The following is a 15,930-nucleotide window of genomic DNA, read 5'->3' as shown; positions in this document are numbered from 1 at the left end:
AAAAGAAGTTCAGCTTCAACCCCACAATTTGTTGTTCATATTTTAGTGTACATTCAAAATTCAATTAATGTAATCCAAAATAAATATGTAGCATTTAAAATTTATTTTTTAAATCTTTCGATAAAATATCAATACTGCTAGCTAATTAATCCCATGTTTATGCTATTACTCTTGAAATCGTTTGTTCGTTGGCAAACATATCCTCGTACATTATTAGCTTTATTAACTTTCAAACTTTTTAATGAGAATTTTAGACACATGGAATGCACTGATTTGCGTGACGAGATTTACATATAATAAAGTATTTTTAGCTATTGGATTTGAAGAAAACTGTTTACTGAATAAAATCCCGGATATTCATGGCGTTCATATTTAATGATAATAATTTTGAACGGTAGGATTTTTTTCAAATATATTATTGCTTATCTATATCATGCAATAGTTTTGTTAATTTCATCCAGTATTATATGATTGATAAATCATTAAATCAATATAAGGTGTTTCATAAAATAGCTTAATAATTTTAACAGCAGAAGTAGAATTGGTAATATAATCATTCCACTAAAATATTATGTAATGGACTTAGTATTTCCAAATATTAATATAGGTACATATATGCGTATATATTACGTATATGTGGATTTGGCGTTGTGAACTCCCTGTGGCATAAAACAAGTTAAATCGGGCTTCCTCGTCTTGCTTTCTATTTACTATTGGTAATATATAATATTACATTGTCGAGACGAGGGTATTATATGATTATTCTAAAGCATTTTATATTTGTAAATGTACGATATGCTTGGAAAATGAATAATTACTTAATGCATTCGATGCACTAATGATTGCAGGTGAGTGAGAATAATTCTGTTGTGATTAAAATCTTATTGCATTATAATCCTTAGATACATTTAGGACTACGAACATACAATGTGTGTTGTCAGATCTTTCTTGTGACAATAAAAAATGCATCACAGACCGATTTATGGTTCTTATGTACAACGATCGTCTAATTTGTGCAGAATGGTTAGCCTAAAAACTCAGACTGATTCACAATTTAATATACTAACGCATGTAATGGACTTCAAGGTAATATGATTGATTAATAAACAATACGCATGCATCATAAAATTCTCAATACATCTTTCTTCTAAAAAATGCGTGTTTAGTAACTAAATATTTCATTTTTTGACGCTCATTTTGTGAATTCGTCCAAATCACGGGAATATTTTCCACGCTGTTATGATGTCATTGAGGACTCCAAATATTTAATTAACATTTCTCATGAATGTTTCAGAATTGCAAATACAGATATTGTGCGTTCTGATACTGGTGCAGCCAATTAATTTTACACAATCAATTTTGTGAAATGACTAACTCACAAAAGAAGAGTGGTACGTGTGAGCTTCATTATTACGTGAATTGACTAGCGTTATGACTTCTGTCATTAGTTTTTACTCCAACATGCTGACGCGCACTCCTCATGCTACGCGTTTTAAGCAAAGCCATAAAAAATCTAACCATCCTTAAGACCAATATAATAATGAGTCCTTAGTTCACTAGAATAAATCCATCTTGGAGCATGTCTAAATGGCAATGAACATGAAATAAACTGTTATATACACACATTTCTCAAGTAATAAATATATAATTTCATTCCGAATTTTATTTATTCCATTAATTAACCTTCGCTCTTCAGTATGTGAGCATGTAGTTCTGGGACATAAATGAGTTATTAGTGTTTCTATTCGTCTGGAAAACTTACAACAGTTGCAGTTGGCTTCACATTTTGTAACCGCACATTTTGTAATGTGCATGACAAATAAGCCGTATGTGGTACCGACGTAGATAGATCTGTGTGGAAATGAAAGTGCAACAAAGGGCGATTACAAAAAGTTGAACTTTGTTAATTTTATACCAAAATCGTAGTAAATGAACCAAATATATTCATGGACAGGTTGTCAGTTTTTGTGTGTGTAGGTTCATCTTCTTGTGGTGCTGTAGATATGTATAATACGTTGTATCCAGTACTTCACACCTCAACTTACGAGGAAATAGAGCCGCTCGATAATTGATTTTGCTCAGTAATAACTCATATTTATTCTACAAAATTATACACAAACAGTGCATATGTAGATTAAGTTATAAAAAAATAAGGATAAATCCACGGGTAATGTTTACCATCTTAAAAGTTAATGATCTGTATTGGAATTTTGTTGAGAGTGAAATGTTAAGTGCCAAGTGATTGGCTTGCGGATCGTCCTAATGAGCAAAGTTGTTGCGAGACAATTGCGATTTTAGTTATGCCTGCTTCTGAGTTTAGCTTAGAACGTTATTACGAAATACAAAATATCTACAATCTCGTGTTTCAACTTGCTCAACCATAGTTGAGAACTATTTAACTGCAAGCAACCTTCGTCAGTTTGTCTTAAGTTAGATGAAGACACCGTTTGCTTAGTTTTCAACTTATTATTGTTCTGATTCTATAATGGATTAGAAGATAAGTATCAGAAAAATTTTCTCATCCTCCTATGCAAAAATATAATCTTTTATTGCAGATTGTATTTTTAGCAACACTCATTTTCTTAACAAATTAGGCAAGACCATAAAGATGGGATTATTTCAAATGCCAAAATAAAATTTCTTAACCCATCCAGAATCATAGCAGAGTATTTTGAGATTCAAGATTATTTGGAGATACTAGCATACTTCATTGTCCAGGAATTTGGAAGTGATAATAATTGTCTAACAGAATCTGCATTGAATGTATATGAGGTTGTGCTGGAAGACTTTACACATGCACACACATGGCTAAAACTCGACTCGAAAAACTAGTGCTAAAAATATACATTTGTAGACATAAAATTAAAAATTTGTGACGTTACCCATGATGTGATGCGAGCTAGGGCAGACATTAACTACCAGAGAATCGATCATATTTAGTTGCACGACTATGAAGAGGTGCTACTGTCCAGGACTTTATACAATCATCTTGTGATACAATAATATAAAATAGAGACCAAGTGTTAATTTCTGTCTTTCTTTCTTGTGTGAATTACTGGCACTCTTTTAATGATATGCAAACTATTCACGCCAACTACGGTGTTATAAATGATGCCTGGAAGAGTTATATTTGAGACGACGGAGGTCAGGATAAATTGCAATACAATCACATGTATAAAAAAGTGCTAAATGTTAGAATAATCTAGCAATAAACATTTCACAAGTATGTATATATGTATGTTGAGTTATGTTTGTGAGACTGGATGTGGAGTGATCTGGTTTCAATAAGTGTAGTCATTTTGATTATCACATCAGTCGGAGGAGTGGCAGGAAAGTTTCAGATAACCGTAATTATTTGCTACAATTTATGTTAGTGAAATCAGCCAAGTCTGATCAAAAACGGTTTGTCTCCGAGTTATTAATCGACGCCCGGTACTGTTTTTGATTGAGTCACGAGAAGAGTCACGTTTCAACAAGTGACTCGTGTGCTCCCACTAGATCATCCTCCATAAAGATTTGCAATCGCAACGGTGACGTGATGTTTGTGTCGACTTATCACCAACTGATAACTCAATTTGTGTCAAAATCTCCGGATGTTTAACAAAAATATGTCTATTATATGTGGATTTATATAGCATTGTGAGGACTACACACACGTTAAATCCCTATGCGTATTATGCGAGACGACTTTTGAGGTTATCAACTCCCGGCGTGGTTTTCTTATCACTCAAAATTGAGTTTGAACTGACGAACGCTCGCGTAACCATTATATGTACCAAATGGGGAACAATGAAGATGATCCAGAAGATTGGCACAATCCCAACGCAGAGGGATACATACTGGAACCTGGACAGAAAAGAGTACGATTCAGCTTCTCAGAACCTGTGTTTCATATTCCAAGTGTCAATGAAGGATACGAAGACGACGTAAGTTGACGCGATTTCAATTGTATTGATAAGTGCTTATCTGTATAAGTTTGTTGGGGACTGATTCTCATATGCTTATTTATATGTCTAGTTTGCATATCGTTTAATTGAACCTTTTATTTGTGGTCAATATGATTTTTAACTAAAGTCTAATGTAACGTGTACAGTTTCAACTACCCCGAAATCCATTTCTGCAGTGATTCTCAATAACAAGTCTTGTTTCTATTATTGCCAACATTTCAGCCACTGACATGCATTTTAATGGCAGGATTTTATCTTGTTTTGTTCTTCTTCTTGTTAATAAAAAATCTGCAACAGACAAATAACTGACTCAAAGTAAATATTATCGCCTATCACATCTAACTTGACAATTATGAAACGTGTTTTCTCATTAATGGGCTGTTTCTTTAATTTTAATTTTTCACGTTAACCAGTTTATGGCACATAAAAAGTATAAAAAGCACACATTTCTTACAAAGAATTGTAGTCTTGCTCTGGGTAACATATTGGATTGTAACAAAGTGACCATTTCGTTCGATCACTAAAAGTTGGAAACAATAACATTTTGAGCGTGTCATCCTACTACATGTGTAGCTTATTCTTTTTGCAAAGATTTACATAAATTGATATATTTCTGCTTTGTCATACCTATGTACCTGTGCATACATTAAAGAAATAGTTCTATATATAACTACTCGTTATGGAATGGACAAATGACCTTCAAAAATATCCTCATTCCATAAAAATCGTGTGAAACTTAAATTATATACACTGACGACCATTATCCCAGGAGAGAGAAATTGTGTGTAAGAGAATTATTACATCTTCATTTTCATTCATGGTATCATTTAGTGCGTACGAATGGTGGTTGTGATGTAAAATGCATTTATGCACGTACTCGTATATACATATGTATGTACGTATTTAGGTACATTCATACATACATACCTACTTACCTGATATGTAGTGCGGCACTTGTAATGATCAATGAAATATCATGTTAAGCTGCTTTAAGAGTCATTTAAAACGCTAACAAGGTGCTTAGTCATCCATAATTAAATGGTTTTTAGACGGATTAAACGGAAATTAATCATGTTGCTCTTACTGAAAATCAGGAATATATCTTTTGTCGCAAAAATCTGCTTTAATTAATCGGCTTTTTTGCATGATTTCCGCTTGACTTTGCTGTTCTTTATCGTGAATTTTATAATTGAACACTTTCGGCATTGATTTATGGTACATAGTTTCTTATCGATTTCAACCTGAACATTATCGGCAATAGTGCCGTCACATGTTGTATGCAATCGTTTAAAAGTGCTATGCCCAACAAGTTTCAATGCAGTCAATCTCATGAGTGCGTACCTCTTTTGATTGTGTTCTTTGTTGCTTGCAGGGTTATTGGTAATGTTCGCCATTATTTTTTAGGCAACGTGTTTTAGTCTGAAACACATTATATTTAAATTAAATTAAACTTTGTGCAGGAACTTTCTGACGATTCTCCAGAGCCAACAGAAGAAGAAATCTCAAGATTTAAACAGGTCCGAGCTCGTAGAAGAGACAGCATTTATCCAACCACGATGGATAACGAGAAGCACATAATGATTAATCCTGAGGATCTGGGCGTCGTCGCTCAAAAAGGTCAGATTGAGCCAATGGCCTCTGCGGATCCTTTTGATGACATTGACCTCGAAGAGGAACCCAGCACTCCGTGGGCAGACCTCTCGCGAAAGGAAAAGGCATTCCGAGTGGGGTCGGCCGTGGGGAGGTCGGTGGCTCTAATCACCCTCCTTTATTTTTTTGTCTGCTCCTTGGACCTCCTCTCCAAAGGTTTTCGACTGGTGGGGGGCAGGACAGCCGGGGAAATTTTCCAGCAAAGTGAAATCCTTCAAAATCCCGTCGTAGGAGTGATGATAGGGATTTTGACAACTGTCTTGGTCCAATCCTCGTCGACATCTACATCCATCATTGTTGGAATGGTTGCTGCTGGATGTAATAGAAATTTGCTAAACAATACAGATATACATGCCGCATTGCATAAGAAGATATTTTCTAATGTTGATAAATATTTCATTGGATGTTATTTACAGTTATGGATGTAAAGTTGGCCATTCCTTTAATTATGGGCAGTAATATTGGGACTAGCATTACGAACACAATCGTATCATTTATGCAAGCTGGTGACAAGGAACAGTTTCGAAGAGCTTTCGCTGGAGCTACAATTCTTGACATAGTAAATTAAAACTGAAATTTAAACACTTGCCCAGCGGACTAGCTTTATTATTTCCATCTCTTGTTGTGTTTAGCTACTTTGTCGTTGTAATTTTATATGATTTTGTATAGTTCAATTGGATAACGGTGATAGTTCTGTTGATTGTCGAAGTCTTAACTGGTACGTAACTCTGCATTTCATCTCTATATTAATAATATAATCATATGAAAATATGTACATAGATATGTCTAATGCTATAATTTCTAGGGTACTTGTATCGTGTATCAAAAGCTATTGTAGACGGATTGGTACCCGACCCTGAGGCCATGGGAGAGGTAAAACTCCTTTCCGCCCTCACTGAACCCTTTGTAAACTTGATTGTGCAACTCGACGAATCAGTTCTGGACTGTTGGTCGAATCCCAACTGCACGGATAGAATCAATGACTCCCTGATCAAACAAAAATGTTCTACGACGACGGCGACATTTGATGTGTCCGAGCGAATATTCGATGCTCAGGGCAAACTCGTGTCATCCAGTAGAGACCTGTCCGTTCATTCCACAGATCGTCCATGTAATTAATACTTGATAATTAATTAATGGTATAAAATACCTAAAATATTAATTATCAGCTTAACGATTTGATTTGAAATATTTTTCAGGTTCAAATGAATTTATATTTGCGGGTACAAGCATGAGCGATGCAATTGTTGGAGTGATTGTCCTTGTTGGCTCCCTAATCGTGCTCTGCACCTGTCTTATCCTCATTGTTAAAGTTCTCAGCTCAGTATTACGAGGTGTTTGATTAATTTTTACGATGCCCTAAAATTTGTCTATGAAAACTAACCTTGAAAATTCATTGCTCATCAATAACAGGTCATGTGTCTGTTGTAATTAAGAAGATACTTAACGCAAACATTCCTTATGTGCCTTGGATTACTGGTATGTGAATATGTCTTAAATCTATATTTATCTTATATACTGGTACATAGAGCATAGTAAGCGTATTTATTTTTTCATTTTCAAGGTTATATTGCCATATTTCTGGGGGCAGTAATGACATTTTTGGTTCAATCAAGCTCGGTGTTTACGTCAGCTTTAACCCCCCTCGTAAGCCTGGATTTATTTTACTGGCTATATCAACATTAAGTATAGCTGATTTAGGATATGCATATTTATGTAATCATTTTCATTTACACAGGTCGGGTTGGGAGTAATAAGTTTGAAACGGGTCTACCCCTTGACGCTTGGGGCGAATGTGGGGACTACTACGACCGGTATTTAACACTCTTAAATATATTTTACTAAATACCTTGTTTTAACTCTATTGCTACAACTCATGCCGTATGTTTTAGCCGTATTGGCCTCTTTCGCCGTGGAGCCGAAATCTTTTGCTCCCTCCATGCAGGTGAGCTGAATACAGCATTTTCAAGCATTACATAGATAATTATACCTGACAAAGACTTTGAAGTATTGTTTTCTTTTTTAGATCGCACTTTGCCATTTACTTTTTAATGTAACTGGAATAATTTTATTTTACCCCATCCCGTACTTTCGATTTCCCATCCAAATGGCAAAATTCTTAGGGAACTGTACTGCCGAGTATCGATGGTTTGCAATTTTCTACATGGTGTCGATGTTCGCTATAGTTCCTGCAATATTCATAGGACTGTCATTCGCCGGTCCGATCTATGTCATAATTCTAGTCTCAGTCATAGGCGTCATGCTCGCAATCATCGGAGTCATGAAAGTGCTACAAAAGAAGTGCCCACAAATTTTACCCCCTGTTCTTCGGGATTGGAAATGGCTCCCACTTCCTCTCAGAAGTCTGAAACCGTACGACGACCTCTTTTCAAAGCTCGCATGTTGTGCCAAATGCAGACCTTCCACTGCTGACGATGAGTTAACAGAGGTCGAAGGGAACTCATCGGGGCTCATTCGAGGCGTCGAGAATGGGAAGAATCATTTAGTTTATTATCCAGATTCAACGGAAACAGAGCTCAACAAGAGAAATTCTAAAACTTCAACAGGAGCAAACAATCTCAACAGTAACAATATCATCAACAATAGCAATAAGGATGCTGGAGAGGAAATTGCCAATTATGGTAATAATGACAGACATGAGGGTAATAGTCAATCTGGCAACGGTTATGGCCACAATAATTACAAAGTTGGAGGGACGCCGGACATAAATGGGGAGATTGGCAGTGATAATGAAGGTTATCGAGGTTCTGCTGATTCTCTAAACAACATTTAAATAGCTCCTGTTTTCATTTGAGATTTTTACAAACTAAAATAATTCAAGTAATTTAGTATAAACCATACATATTTATATTTAATGTGTCGGAATGAGATTTTACGTAGAGATTGTTATATTGTTTACGTACTTAGAATGTTGAAATTGTTGAAATTTGAAATATCTGCTTAAACCTTACTAGTCAATTTTCATTTTGCTTTATGTATTTGTTACTGTTGTACAAAGGCTCGCATGAAAATATGCCACTCTGGCCAAAATACGTAATTTATAATACGATAAATATCAAAACTTTCGAGTTTTTGAAAACAAAATTGAAGTATTTAAATGTATTGTGTCAATAAAAAACATAAAAGTAGAGTTAGAACTAGCCGAAACTTGGAAGGAGGAGGTTTGAGCTGGTAAAAGGATCAAGATTACATTCGTTCTTAATTTGTAATCTTTTAATTGTTGTACGGTCCATGTTAATCTGAACTAACACTCATGTCCATAGGTTTTATTTTGAAACAATGCGATTTCTTGTACAACATGAAAACTGGTGTATAATAAAGTATTGTTGTAACACGGAGTTACGTTTTACGGAGCCTTATTGTATACTTAATAATGATCCTCGGACCAAAAACAATACTCATATTCTACTTATTTATGTATAATGTAAAAAAACACGATTTAAAGCATACTTATTGTTAGTTTATACTTCGTGAGTGTTCATAACGAGGGTAAATAGATTATAATCTTATTCCTGGAATTAATTTTAACCACGAAAATTAAAGCAATGCGTACTCATATGTATTGTTTTATAAAATATTTAGATGCCGTATCTCTGAATATCCGATGAAATCATAAATTTTTTAAAATCAATTTCCGCCGATCTAGCCGGATGTATGCAAGTATTTTGAGTAGTCTGACGTAATATAAATAAAGGAATACCACAAAGTCAACCCGTATTCCAAATAAGTTGAAAATTACCAACACCTATGATATGCATTTTTTCAGAACTCAGGTGCTCGTGGATATGTAGATGTCTGTGGTCATTGTCATTTAACTATTTCAACAAGATCAATTCGTTCATCATTCCATCATTCAATTGCGGTCGACGAAAACAAGTGTCACAACGAGTATTCAGAATATAAATATAATTTTATTACGATATGGAATATTTTTGGCATTTTTAAATTTAAATGCATCAATTTAAAAATGGTATTGGTTTTTTTCGTCCACGAATGATTTGCATATCAATGCTTTGAGCTATTAATAATATTATATGCTAATGTATCAGATATTAAATATTAATATTTTTAATACAAGTTTATTGCCACGCCACGCTACACAGGTGCAACATGTGCGTCCCCTTTATTAACCAAACCAATTTTTATAATAAATGAATAAAACATTTTTATTTTTGTGCCTTTAAATTAACTAACGTAAATTTTAGACATTTAATTCTTCTGACAGACCAAGGACAGAGAACAACAAACGACAAAAGCAGTCCACAATAAAAATTATTATTAAGTCATCAATGAGTATAATATTTATCAAAAGTATTGACACTATTTGACACTATAAATAACGGTAATTTAATTTTTTAAATATTTTTTATTATAAACTGGAAATTATTTAGCTTAATTTTTTCAGTCGTTTTCTACTAACTGTGTCTACACCCTCAAATACTCGAACAATTGAAAAATGGGCTGCCTAAAAATCATTGGAACAATTATGGCAATCATGATTGTCATCGTGTGTATTCCTCAAGCAAAATGCCAACCTCCTCCCACATATAATCCTGGACTGGCATTTTACAACGCCCTGAGCTGCTCCGTCGCCTGTTCAGGCTGGCGACTTTGTCAGGCCACAAAAAATGTGGTGATATTCATGGAATGCTCCGACGCCCAACCCTTCGACTGCAAGTGCAACTAAAGGAATATTTTACTTGTAATGCAAAATTGATTTGCTAACTGGGCAGATGACCACCTCGAGTCAATGACACAATTACATACGTGCATATTACACAGTCTAGAGACGAGATATATATAATATTATGTATGTATTATTTACTATGCTTTAAAGAACGCTTTTTCAATGTGACAATCACGACAGAAATAAGTATTATGTAATTATTGAATTACTTAAGCATCAATATTTAAAGTGATACTGTAAAAGCATCCACGCTTGAAATAAATGATTATAGAGACATTTAAAAATATAGAAATAACGGATGTCACTAATATTATGAATTATTGTACTTATTTTCGATGGAAAGCAGGTAAAGGATAAAGATCGCCTCAATCCGTAGACATTGCATACATGCATCATCTCTCATGATGAATTTATGTAGATAAAGCACAATTATTGCATGACACACCGGAACTGGGTGGAGAGGTTTCTATTAATTTGGTCAGTCAATTTCCTAAGATATAATTTTTTGGGGATTTTCATGTCCACTACGCGCTCGCCATAATTTTATGACGACGAGTTGCATATAATTATATAGTCATGCAAGAACAGATGACCTTTCTATTTCCAAAGGTTTTATATAAATCCTAAACAACCTTTGCTTCAGCTGTATTCCGGAGTTGATGCGTCCTCTGATAACATAGACTTGAAACCTGCATCAAATACAGCCAATAGTCTACCAAAATGAAGACAATTAGCATAGCAATTTTTGCAGCATCACTGATCTCGGTAAGCTATCAAATACGAGAAAAAGTTTGTAAATAATAGATAATCAAGGATAGCAATATTTGTGTGTGATGTTCTTTGCAAGGTGTCGTGGGGTCAGGAGGAGACAAAATGCGCAGGCGAAGAAGTGACCTTAACAGACCAGCAAAAGACTCAAATCACAGAGTGTTTAAACGAAGCCAAAATCAAGACGGTCTGGAAAATTCCAGCAGATAAGCTATCCTGCTTTGGTGTATGTATTTTGGATAAGAAAGGAATGGTAAAAGTTGCACTAATTTTGAACTAGAGTGATAAAACGACTTCAATAAGTTAATCAAATCCGTTTCCTCCTCTAATTATCTTAGTTGACTCCTGAAGGTAAAATAAATCACGAGAAGGCATTCAAGTACATTGAGATGACCATGCCAAGCAAAGTTAGGAAACCACTCATTGAAGGGATCGATAAGTGTATCAAAGAACATGGGCAAGATGTCAAAGTTAAGGATGATCCAGGATGTGTAAGTTGTTAACAAATTAATTTACATATCCAAAATCCCCCGTTGAACTTGATAATGCAATTTTGTAGATGTCATTCCTCCATGTCGGAAATTGTGGTAAGTTCGTTGATGAAATTTCATGACATGCATCAAATAATGTTTTAAATTTATATTACAGTGCATGACGTATTTCTCGATGTAAGTGTGTTAAACCTCCAAAGATACGTATGTGTGCGCAATAGGTTGGATGCAATATGAGTATCGAAGGCCCATATATTAAACTTTTAGATTTAATTATTAATCAAAAATTATTTAATAAGTTTTATTATCGTTCGTTTTCACCTCTTTCAGATCTGCATTGAATGAAATGAATAAGGCCAACAAGGAATGTGGAAAAATATCACTTGAACTGACTGCTTATACAATTACTTTGTTGTTTTGTAACTCAAAATTCGGAAATAAATAAATTGCCCTATTCTAAAATCATAACACTCGACAAAGTCTTTACCGATTGAAAAATTAATAAATTATGACTTACATGGTAAATAAGTTTATACATAAACGAATGTATGTGTACTATTCCTACATGAAATTTATTACGATTTATTATATAAAATTATGTCATACATATATCAACATGCAATTTAATTGAAAACAAATATATATTTAAAATACTTAGTGAATGTACAAGGATAATTTTGATTTGTTATATTCCTTACGAAAATAATATACGTTTATACAAACTCCGCAGTTGTCGTGTACCTTTTGGATTTTGTCGGTGTTGGGATTTGTGTCCTCGGTTTAGGTACGGGTGCCTTCTTTGAAGGAGTTGATGACTCCTCAACTGAGGGTGGGGGCTCTCCAGTATATTCCTCCACAATCGCCACCAGTTCCCCCAATTCTTCACCCATCTGTCTTTTGTAAGTATGACTAGCAGCACGGCAAACATTCCCCAGCATAAAATTAAGATCGTTATCAATCAACTCTAAGGTTTTGCTGCTATTTATTTTCTTGCGGGCTTTGTCCAAATGCCTTAGTTCGGCAAGAATTACTTCACACATAGCAGTTTCTATCAAGGTTTGCCAGTCAGGTGCCACAAGCTGCATAACATCTTGACAAAAATGAAGCCATGACTTTGCAAAGGAAATGGTATTTGTTCCAATTCGAAGAGAGGTTTCAGCTGTAGATTCAAATTAACGTCATTTAAAATTGCTACAACTTTGTTCGAATATGAGTTAAAACGGAATGAAGAGATTAGCTTACCAAAAATGTAATCCTTCAACCCAATTACTCCCAACTCTCCCATTTCTACGATGGTCTTATTCAGCGATCCCTTATCCGGAAACTTCATAATCACCCCAATTTCATCTTGTGATCGATATCTATGTCTAACTGCCTCAATAAGTTTATCTTTAGCGTCAACTATAGTCCTTTCAACGTGGGGCAATAGTAACGAATCTACAGTAGCGATTATATCCATTCCCATGTCGGATAACTACAGAAATAGTTGGAAAAATAATTGAATATTTATAAATGCTCAAAATTGCTTTAGGGTTATCAATTTGTTTAAACCAACCTGCTTGCTTTCACCTCGTAATTTAGCGACGGAATTTGATACAGCCGATAAATGAGCTTGAGTACCAAATAATTGTCTACAGAATGTATTTAGGAACGTTCCAACTTCGGAATTAATCCAAACAACAAGTCCTGTAGATGAGTGTAGCATAAATAAATAAGCACATCAATATTCAATATGTAACCATTCATGATGTGCAAAGGCTGTTGGCTATGATGCAATAAATCAATTATTATTAAATAAGCACATCAATTGCCATTATTTTAGTTTTATAACGTTGGGCTTCCTACCTGATACTGAGCTAGTCTTAGTAGAAAACGATTTCGTGTACTCTTTCATTGTGTCAATAATGTTGGAGAAGAATATCACCACCATATTGTCCAAGTACAGTTGACTTCGCCCTTCGGTTTTGAGCCGTTTCAGTCTACATAAATTATGCGTCACAGTTATTGCAAACAAAACTTGAAATATACATTAATTCAGATTAATTTTCTTATATACCGTTGCTTAATGTATGCTGATCTATGTTGTAGAAATAATCGAGTCGCTTGACTTTCCCGACCCAGTCTAACTAATAAATCCACAGATTTCCGAATTGAACGAGGACCTCCTTGCAAAATTTTTTCAGGCGTCATTACTTGAAGATCACTAACAAGAATTTCTATAAGTGACTTTATTCGAGCATCCACCTTTGACCTGAAATTCGTAAATTATTGGTTACGAACATTATGTTTTGCTTTTGCTTTCATATTATTTCAATATTATTTTTATACAGATTTGTTAATTTGAATTCATACTTGACATCTTTTAGGTTACTAGATAATGGTTGTTCTTCCAAGAATTCTTGAAAACTTTCATAATGATTTACTGCTTCTAGAAAGTTTCTTTGTGCGATCCATACATCCAAATCATCATTCAAATCTAATATCCAATCAGGGAGTGGTGGTTGCAATGAGATTACCAACGAATCTTCAGGACTTTTGGCTCTGTCTGTTGTTTCTGTTTCCGGAAATCCTGTCGGAGCATATTCACTTATGGGACTTTTTCCGATTTTTGCTGGATTTCGCATAATTTTTTGTTGGCTCTCTATTTCGTTCACCCAGGAATCCTGTACATAGAACGAGACATTAAATTTTCATAACTATTAATACATGATTTGTTATGTGCCCACGCCTTTATTATGCTGATACCTTGTCCGGCTGACTTGGACATTGAAGGAGGTGTACATTTGGAAATATCAAGAGCTTGAAAGTACATTTTGGACATTCTGGATCTCGAATATTTACCACCAGTCCAATAGCTGCTAGTTCATAAAATGCTTCAAATTTGTACCTTTGAGGTCCTCTCCTGTAACCAGCAGAATATGAGAATGTGCAAAAACTATAATATTATTTCATCTCCTTCAGAAATGAATTATAAGCTATATAATATCAATAATGCTAAATGTATCTTTTACCTATTGGTAACCCAAGATGCCAGCATAACTCCATCATTGAATAGATATCCTCTCTTCCTCTGAACCGCAGAGTAATTATCTGGATTAATTTCGAGCAAATCCCCTTCGAATATCAAATTCCTTTGTTCATTCTCCACAATTTCCTGCATCATACATATGAACAATTCACCAATGAGTAAATTAACTTTTTGATTCATTCCGGTATTAAATACATTACTCTACAGCAAAAATTAAAAAAAAATATTACAGCTGCTCCTTCAACTTTTTCCAGTACTGTTAACAATTTCTTTTTCGCCTCATCAGAGCCTTTTAAGTGGTGAATTGGCTTCGATTCTACATCGGTAGGAGTTTCCACCATCGTCGAAGGTTTTTTACCCAGCACAGAAAAGTCTACAAGGCTCTGGATAAGGTTTTTTTGATCTCGCAACATTTGAGAAATCTGACACATTTCGCCAGCCAAATCTAGAAATGTGATAAAAAGAACATAGTCAGACACTCAACGATTACGAAGTATTGCAATTGCGAATTTGCAAAATGATGAGTTACCGTACATGAAATATCCTTCGCCGTGTCGATAAACTGCCCATAATGCTGAAACACGTTCTTTTTCAGAACGACATGGGTTTCATCCGATAAGTTTTGAAGTTTGGCCTTTTGAGCCGCCAGCTCTGTCCCACCCACACATTTTGATCCGATTTCACTAACATCTACAATTAAAAATCCATTAAACCAGTAAGATAAATGCTATACTATTTACTCGGTGTAAATTACGCCCACATTACAGATAATTACAAAAGTTCAGTGTGTTGAGTTGAGACGAATAAACGGCCAGAACTTACACTTTTCCGGATCAAAATCCTTGGAGGCGAAAATATCAGCAAGACTCATGATAACAGCAATGCTTCAAATCACAGAAAAATAGGCACTGATGATGTCTCCATAATTCACCAAACTCTGCGAAACTGGTTGTTATTTTACACACGATGAGATATGTTGCTTTGTTAATATACCCTGGTCCTGTGGTTATTTTTTGGTTTATTATTCGTTGTGAGTGAGTGAGTGCAGCTGAGCCGAAAGATGACTTCCTGTGAAAGTGGCATATGTACACAATGTGTAGTACGCATACAAATATGTACATAGCTTGCACATAATATTACGTCCATAAGTTACTAATATGCATTTTCTTCGGTTAAACCATGTAAAATTGAATAGCTTTATGCAAGAAAATATCTTCAATTCAAACTTTACTCAAGTTCCTTATGGTGTTTCACGAAACTCGTAAAATTCTTCAAAACATGCATGCAATCGATGTACAATGCGACTGACTGATCCGAAACGAGTGCAATGAATCATTG

General features: G+C 34.7%; 3 protein-coding genes and 1 long non-coding RNA gene across 7 annotated transcripts; 2 read left to right on the top strand and 2 right to left on the bottom strand.

Moving 5' to 3' along the window:
- Positions 1–1,706: 1,706 nt before the first annotated feature.
- LOC118438684 lies at positions 1,707–2,419 on the bottom strand. The gene is made up of 3 exons (XR_004836992.1): positions 2,179–2,419; positions 1,916–2,100; positions 1,707–1,851 (listed from the first exon to the last, which is right to left on the bottom strand). It is a non-coding gene; the product is annotated as an uncharacterized LOC118438684 (long non-coding RNA).
- On the top strand, positions 2,419–8,956 carry LOC110843739 (sodium-dependent phosphate transport protein 2A). Of its 3 annotated transcripts, none has more exons than XM_022089771.2 (11): positions 2,419–3,926; positions 5,408–5,915; positions 6,014–6,156; positions 6,267–6,315; positions 6,403–6,708; positions 6,797–6,931; positions 7,011–7,076; positions 7,162–7,244; positions 7,336–7,411; positions 7,490–7,542; positions 7,624–8,956. In XM_022089771.2, the coding sequence occupies exons 1-11, from the start codon at positions 3,771–3,773 to the stop codon at positions 8,389–8,391; spliced, it is 2,343 nt and encodes a 780-aa protein (XP_021945463.1). In that variant the 5' UTR covers positions 2,419–3,770; the 3' UTR covers positions 8,392–8,956. The 3 variants fall into 3 exon arrangements, with proteins under 3 accessions (XP_021945463.1, XP_035715121.1, XP_035715125.1); XM_035859228.1 differs by lacking the exon at positions 2,419–3,926 and adding an exon at positions 4,408–4,732; XM_035859232.1 differs by lacking the exon at positions 2,419–3,926 and adding an exon at positions 5,092–5,327.
- Positions 8,957–10,911: 1,955 nt separating this feature from the next.
- LOC110852238 lies at positions 10,912–12,032 on the top strand. The gene is made up of 6 exons (XM_022100253.2): positions 10,912–11,070; positions 11,153–11,326; positions 11,412–11,564; positions 11,633–11,660; positions 11,722–11,741; positions 11,895–12,032. The coding sequence occupies exons 1-6, from the start codon at positions 11,026–11,028 to the stop codon at positions 11,907–11,909; spliced, it is 435 nt and encodes a 144-aa protein (XP_021955945.1). The 5' UTR covers positions 10,912–11,025; the 3' UTR covers positions 11,910–12,032.
- A 219-nt stretch (positions 12,033–12,251) lies between these two features.
- On the bottom strand, positions 12,252–15,886 carry LOC110852212 (exocyst complex component 8). 2 transcript variants are annotated; one of them, XM_035859240.1, is made up of 11 exons: positions 15,415–15,886; positions 15,127–15,282; positions 14,823–15,037; positions 14,576–14,718; positions 14,310–14,466; positions 13,893–14,227; positions 13,621–13,815; positions 13,410–13,543; positions 13,120–13,250; positions 12,807–13,038; positions 12,252–12,723 (listed from the first exon to the last, which is right to left on the bottom strand). In XM_035859240.1, the coding sequence occupies exons 1-11, from the start codon at positions 15,461–15,463 to the stop codon at positions 12,278–12,280; spliced, it is 2,193 nt and encodes a 730-aa protein (XP_035715133.1). In that variant the 5' UTR covers positions 15,464–15,886; the 3' UTR covers positions 12,252–12,277. The 2 variants fall into 2 exon arrangements, with proteins under 2 accessions (XP_035715133.1, XP_021955910.1); XM_022100218.2 differs by having other exon boundaries at positions 13,917–14,227.
- Between the last annotated feature and the right edge of the window lie 44 nt (positions 15,887–15,930).

Source organism: Folsomia candida, unplaced genomic scaffold (genome assembly GCF_002217175.1).
Source record: "Folsomia candida strain VU population unplaced genomic scaffold, ASM221717v1 Fcan01_Sc001, whole genome shotgun sequence".
Classification (NCBI taxonomy): Eukaryota; Metazoa; Arthropoda; class Collembola; order Entomobryomorpha; family Isotomidae; genus Folsomia; species Folsomia candida.
Note: the sequence above shows the minus strand (reverse complement) of the source record. Positions and strands in the feature narration are given on the sequence as shown.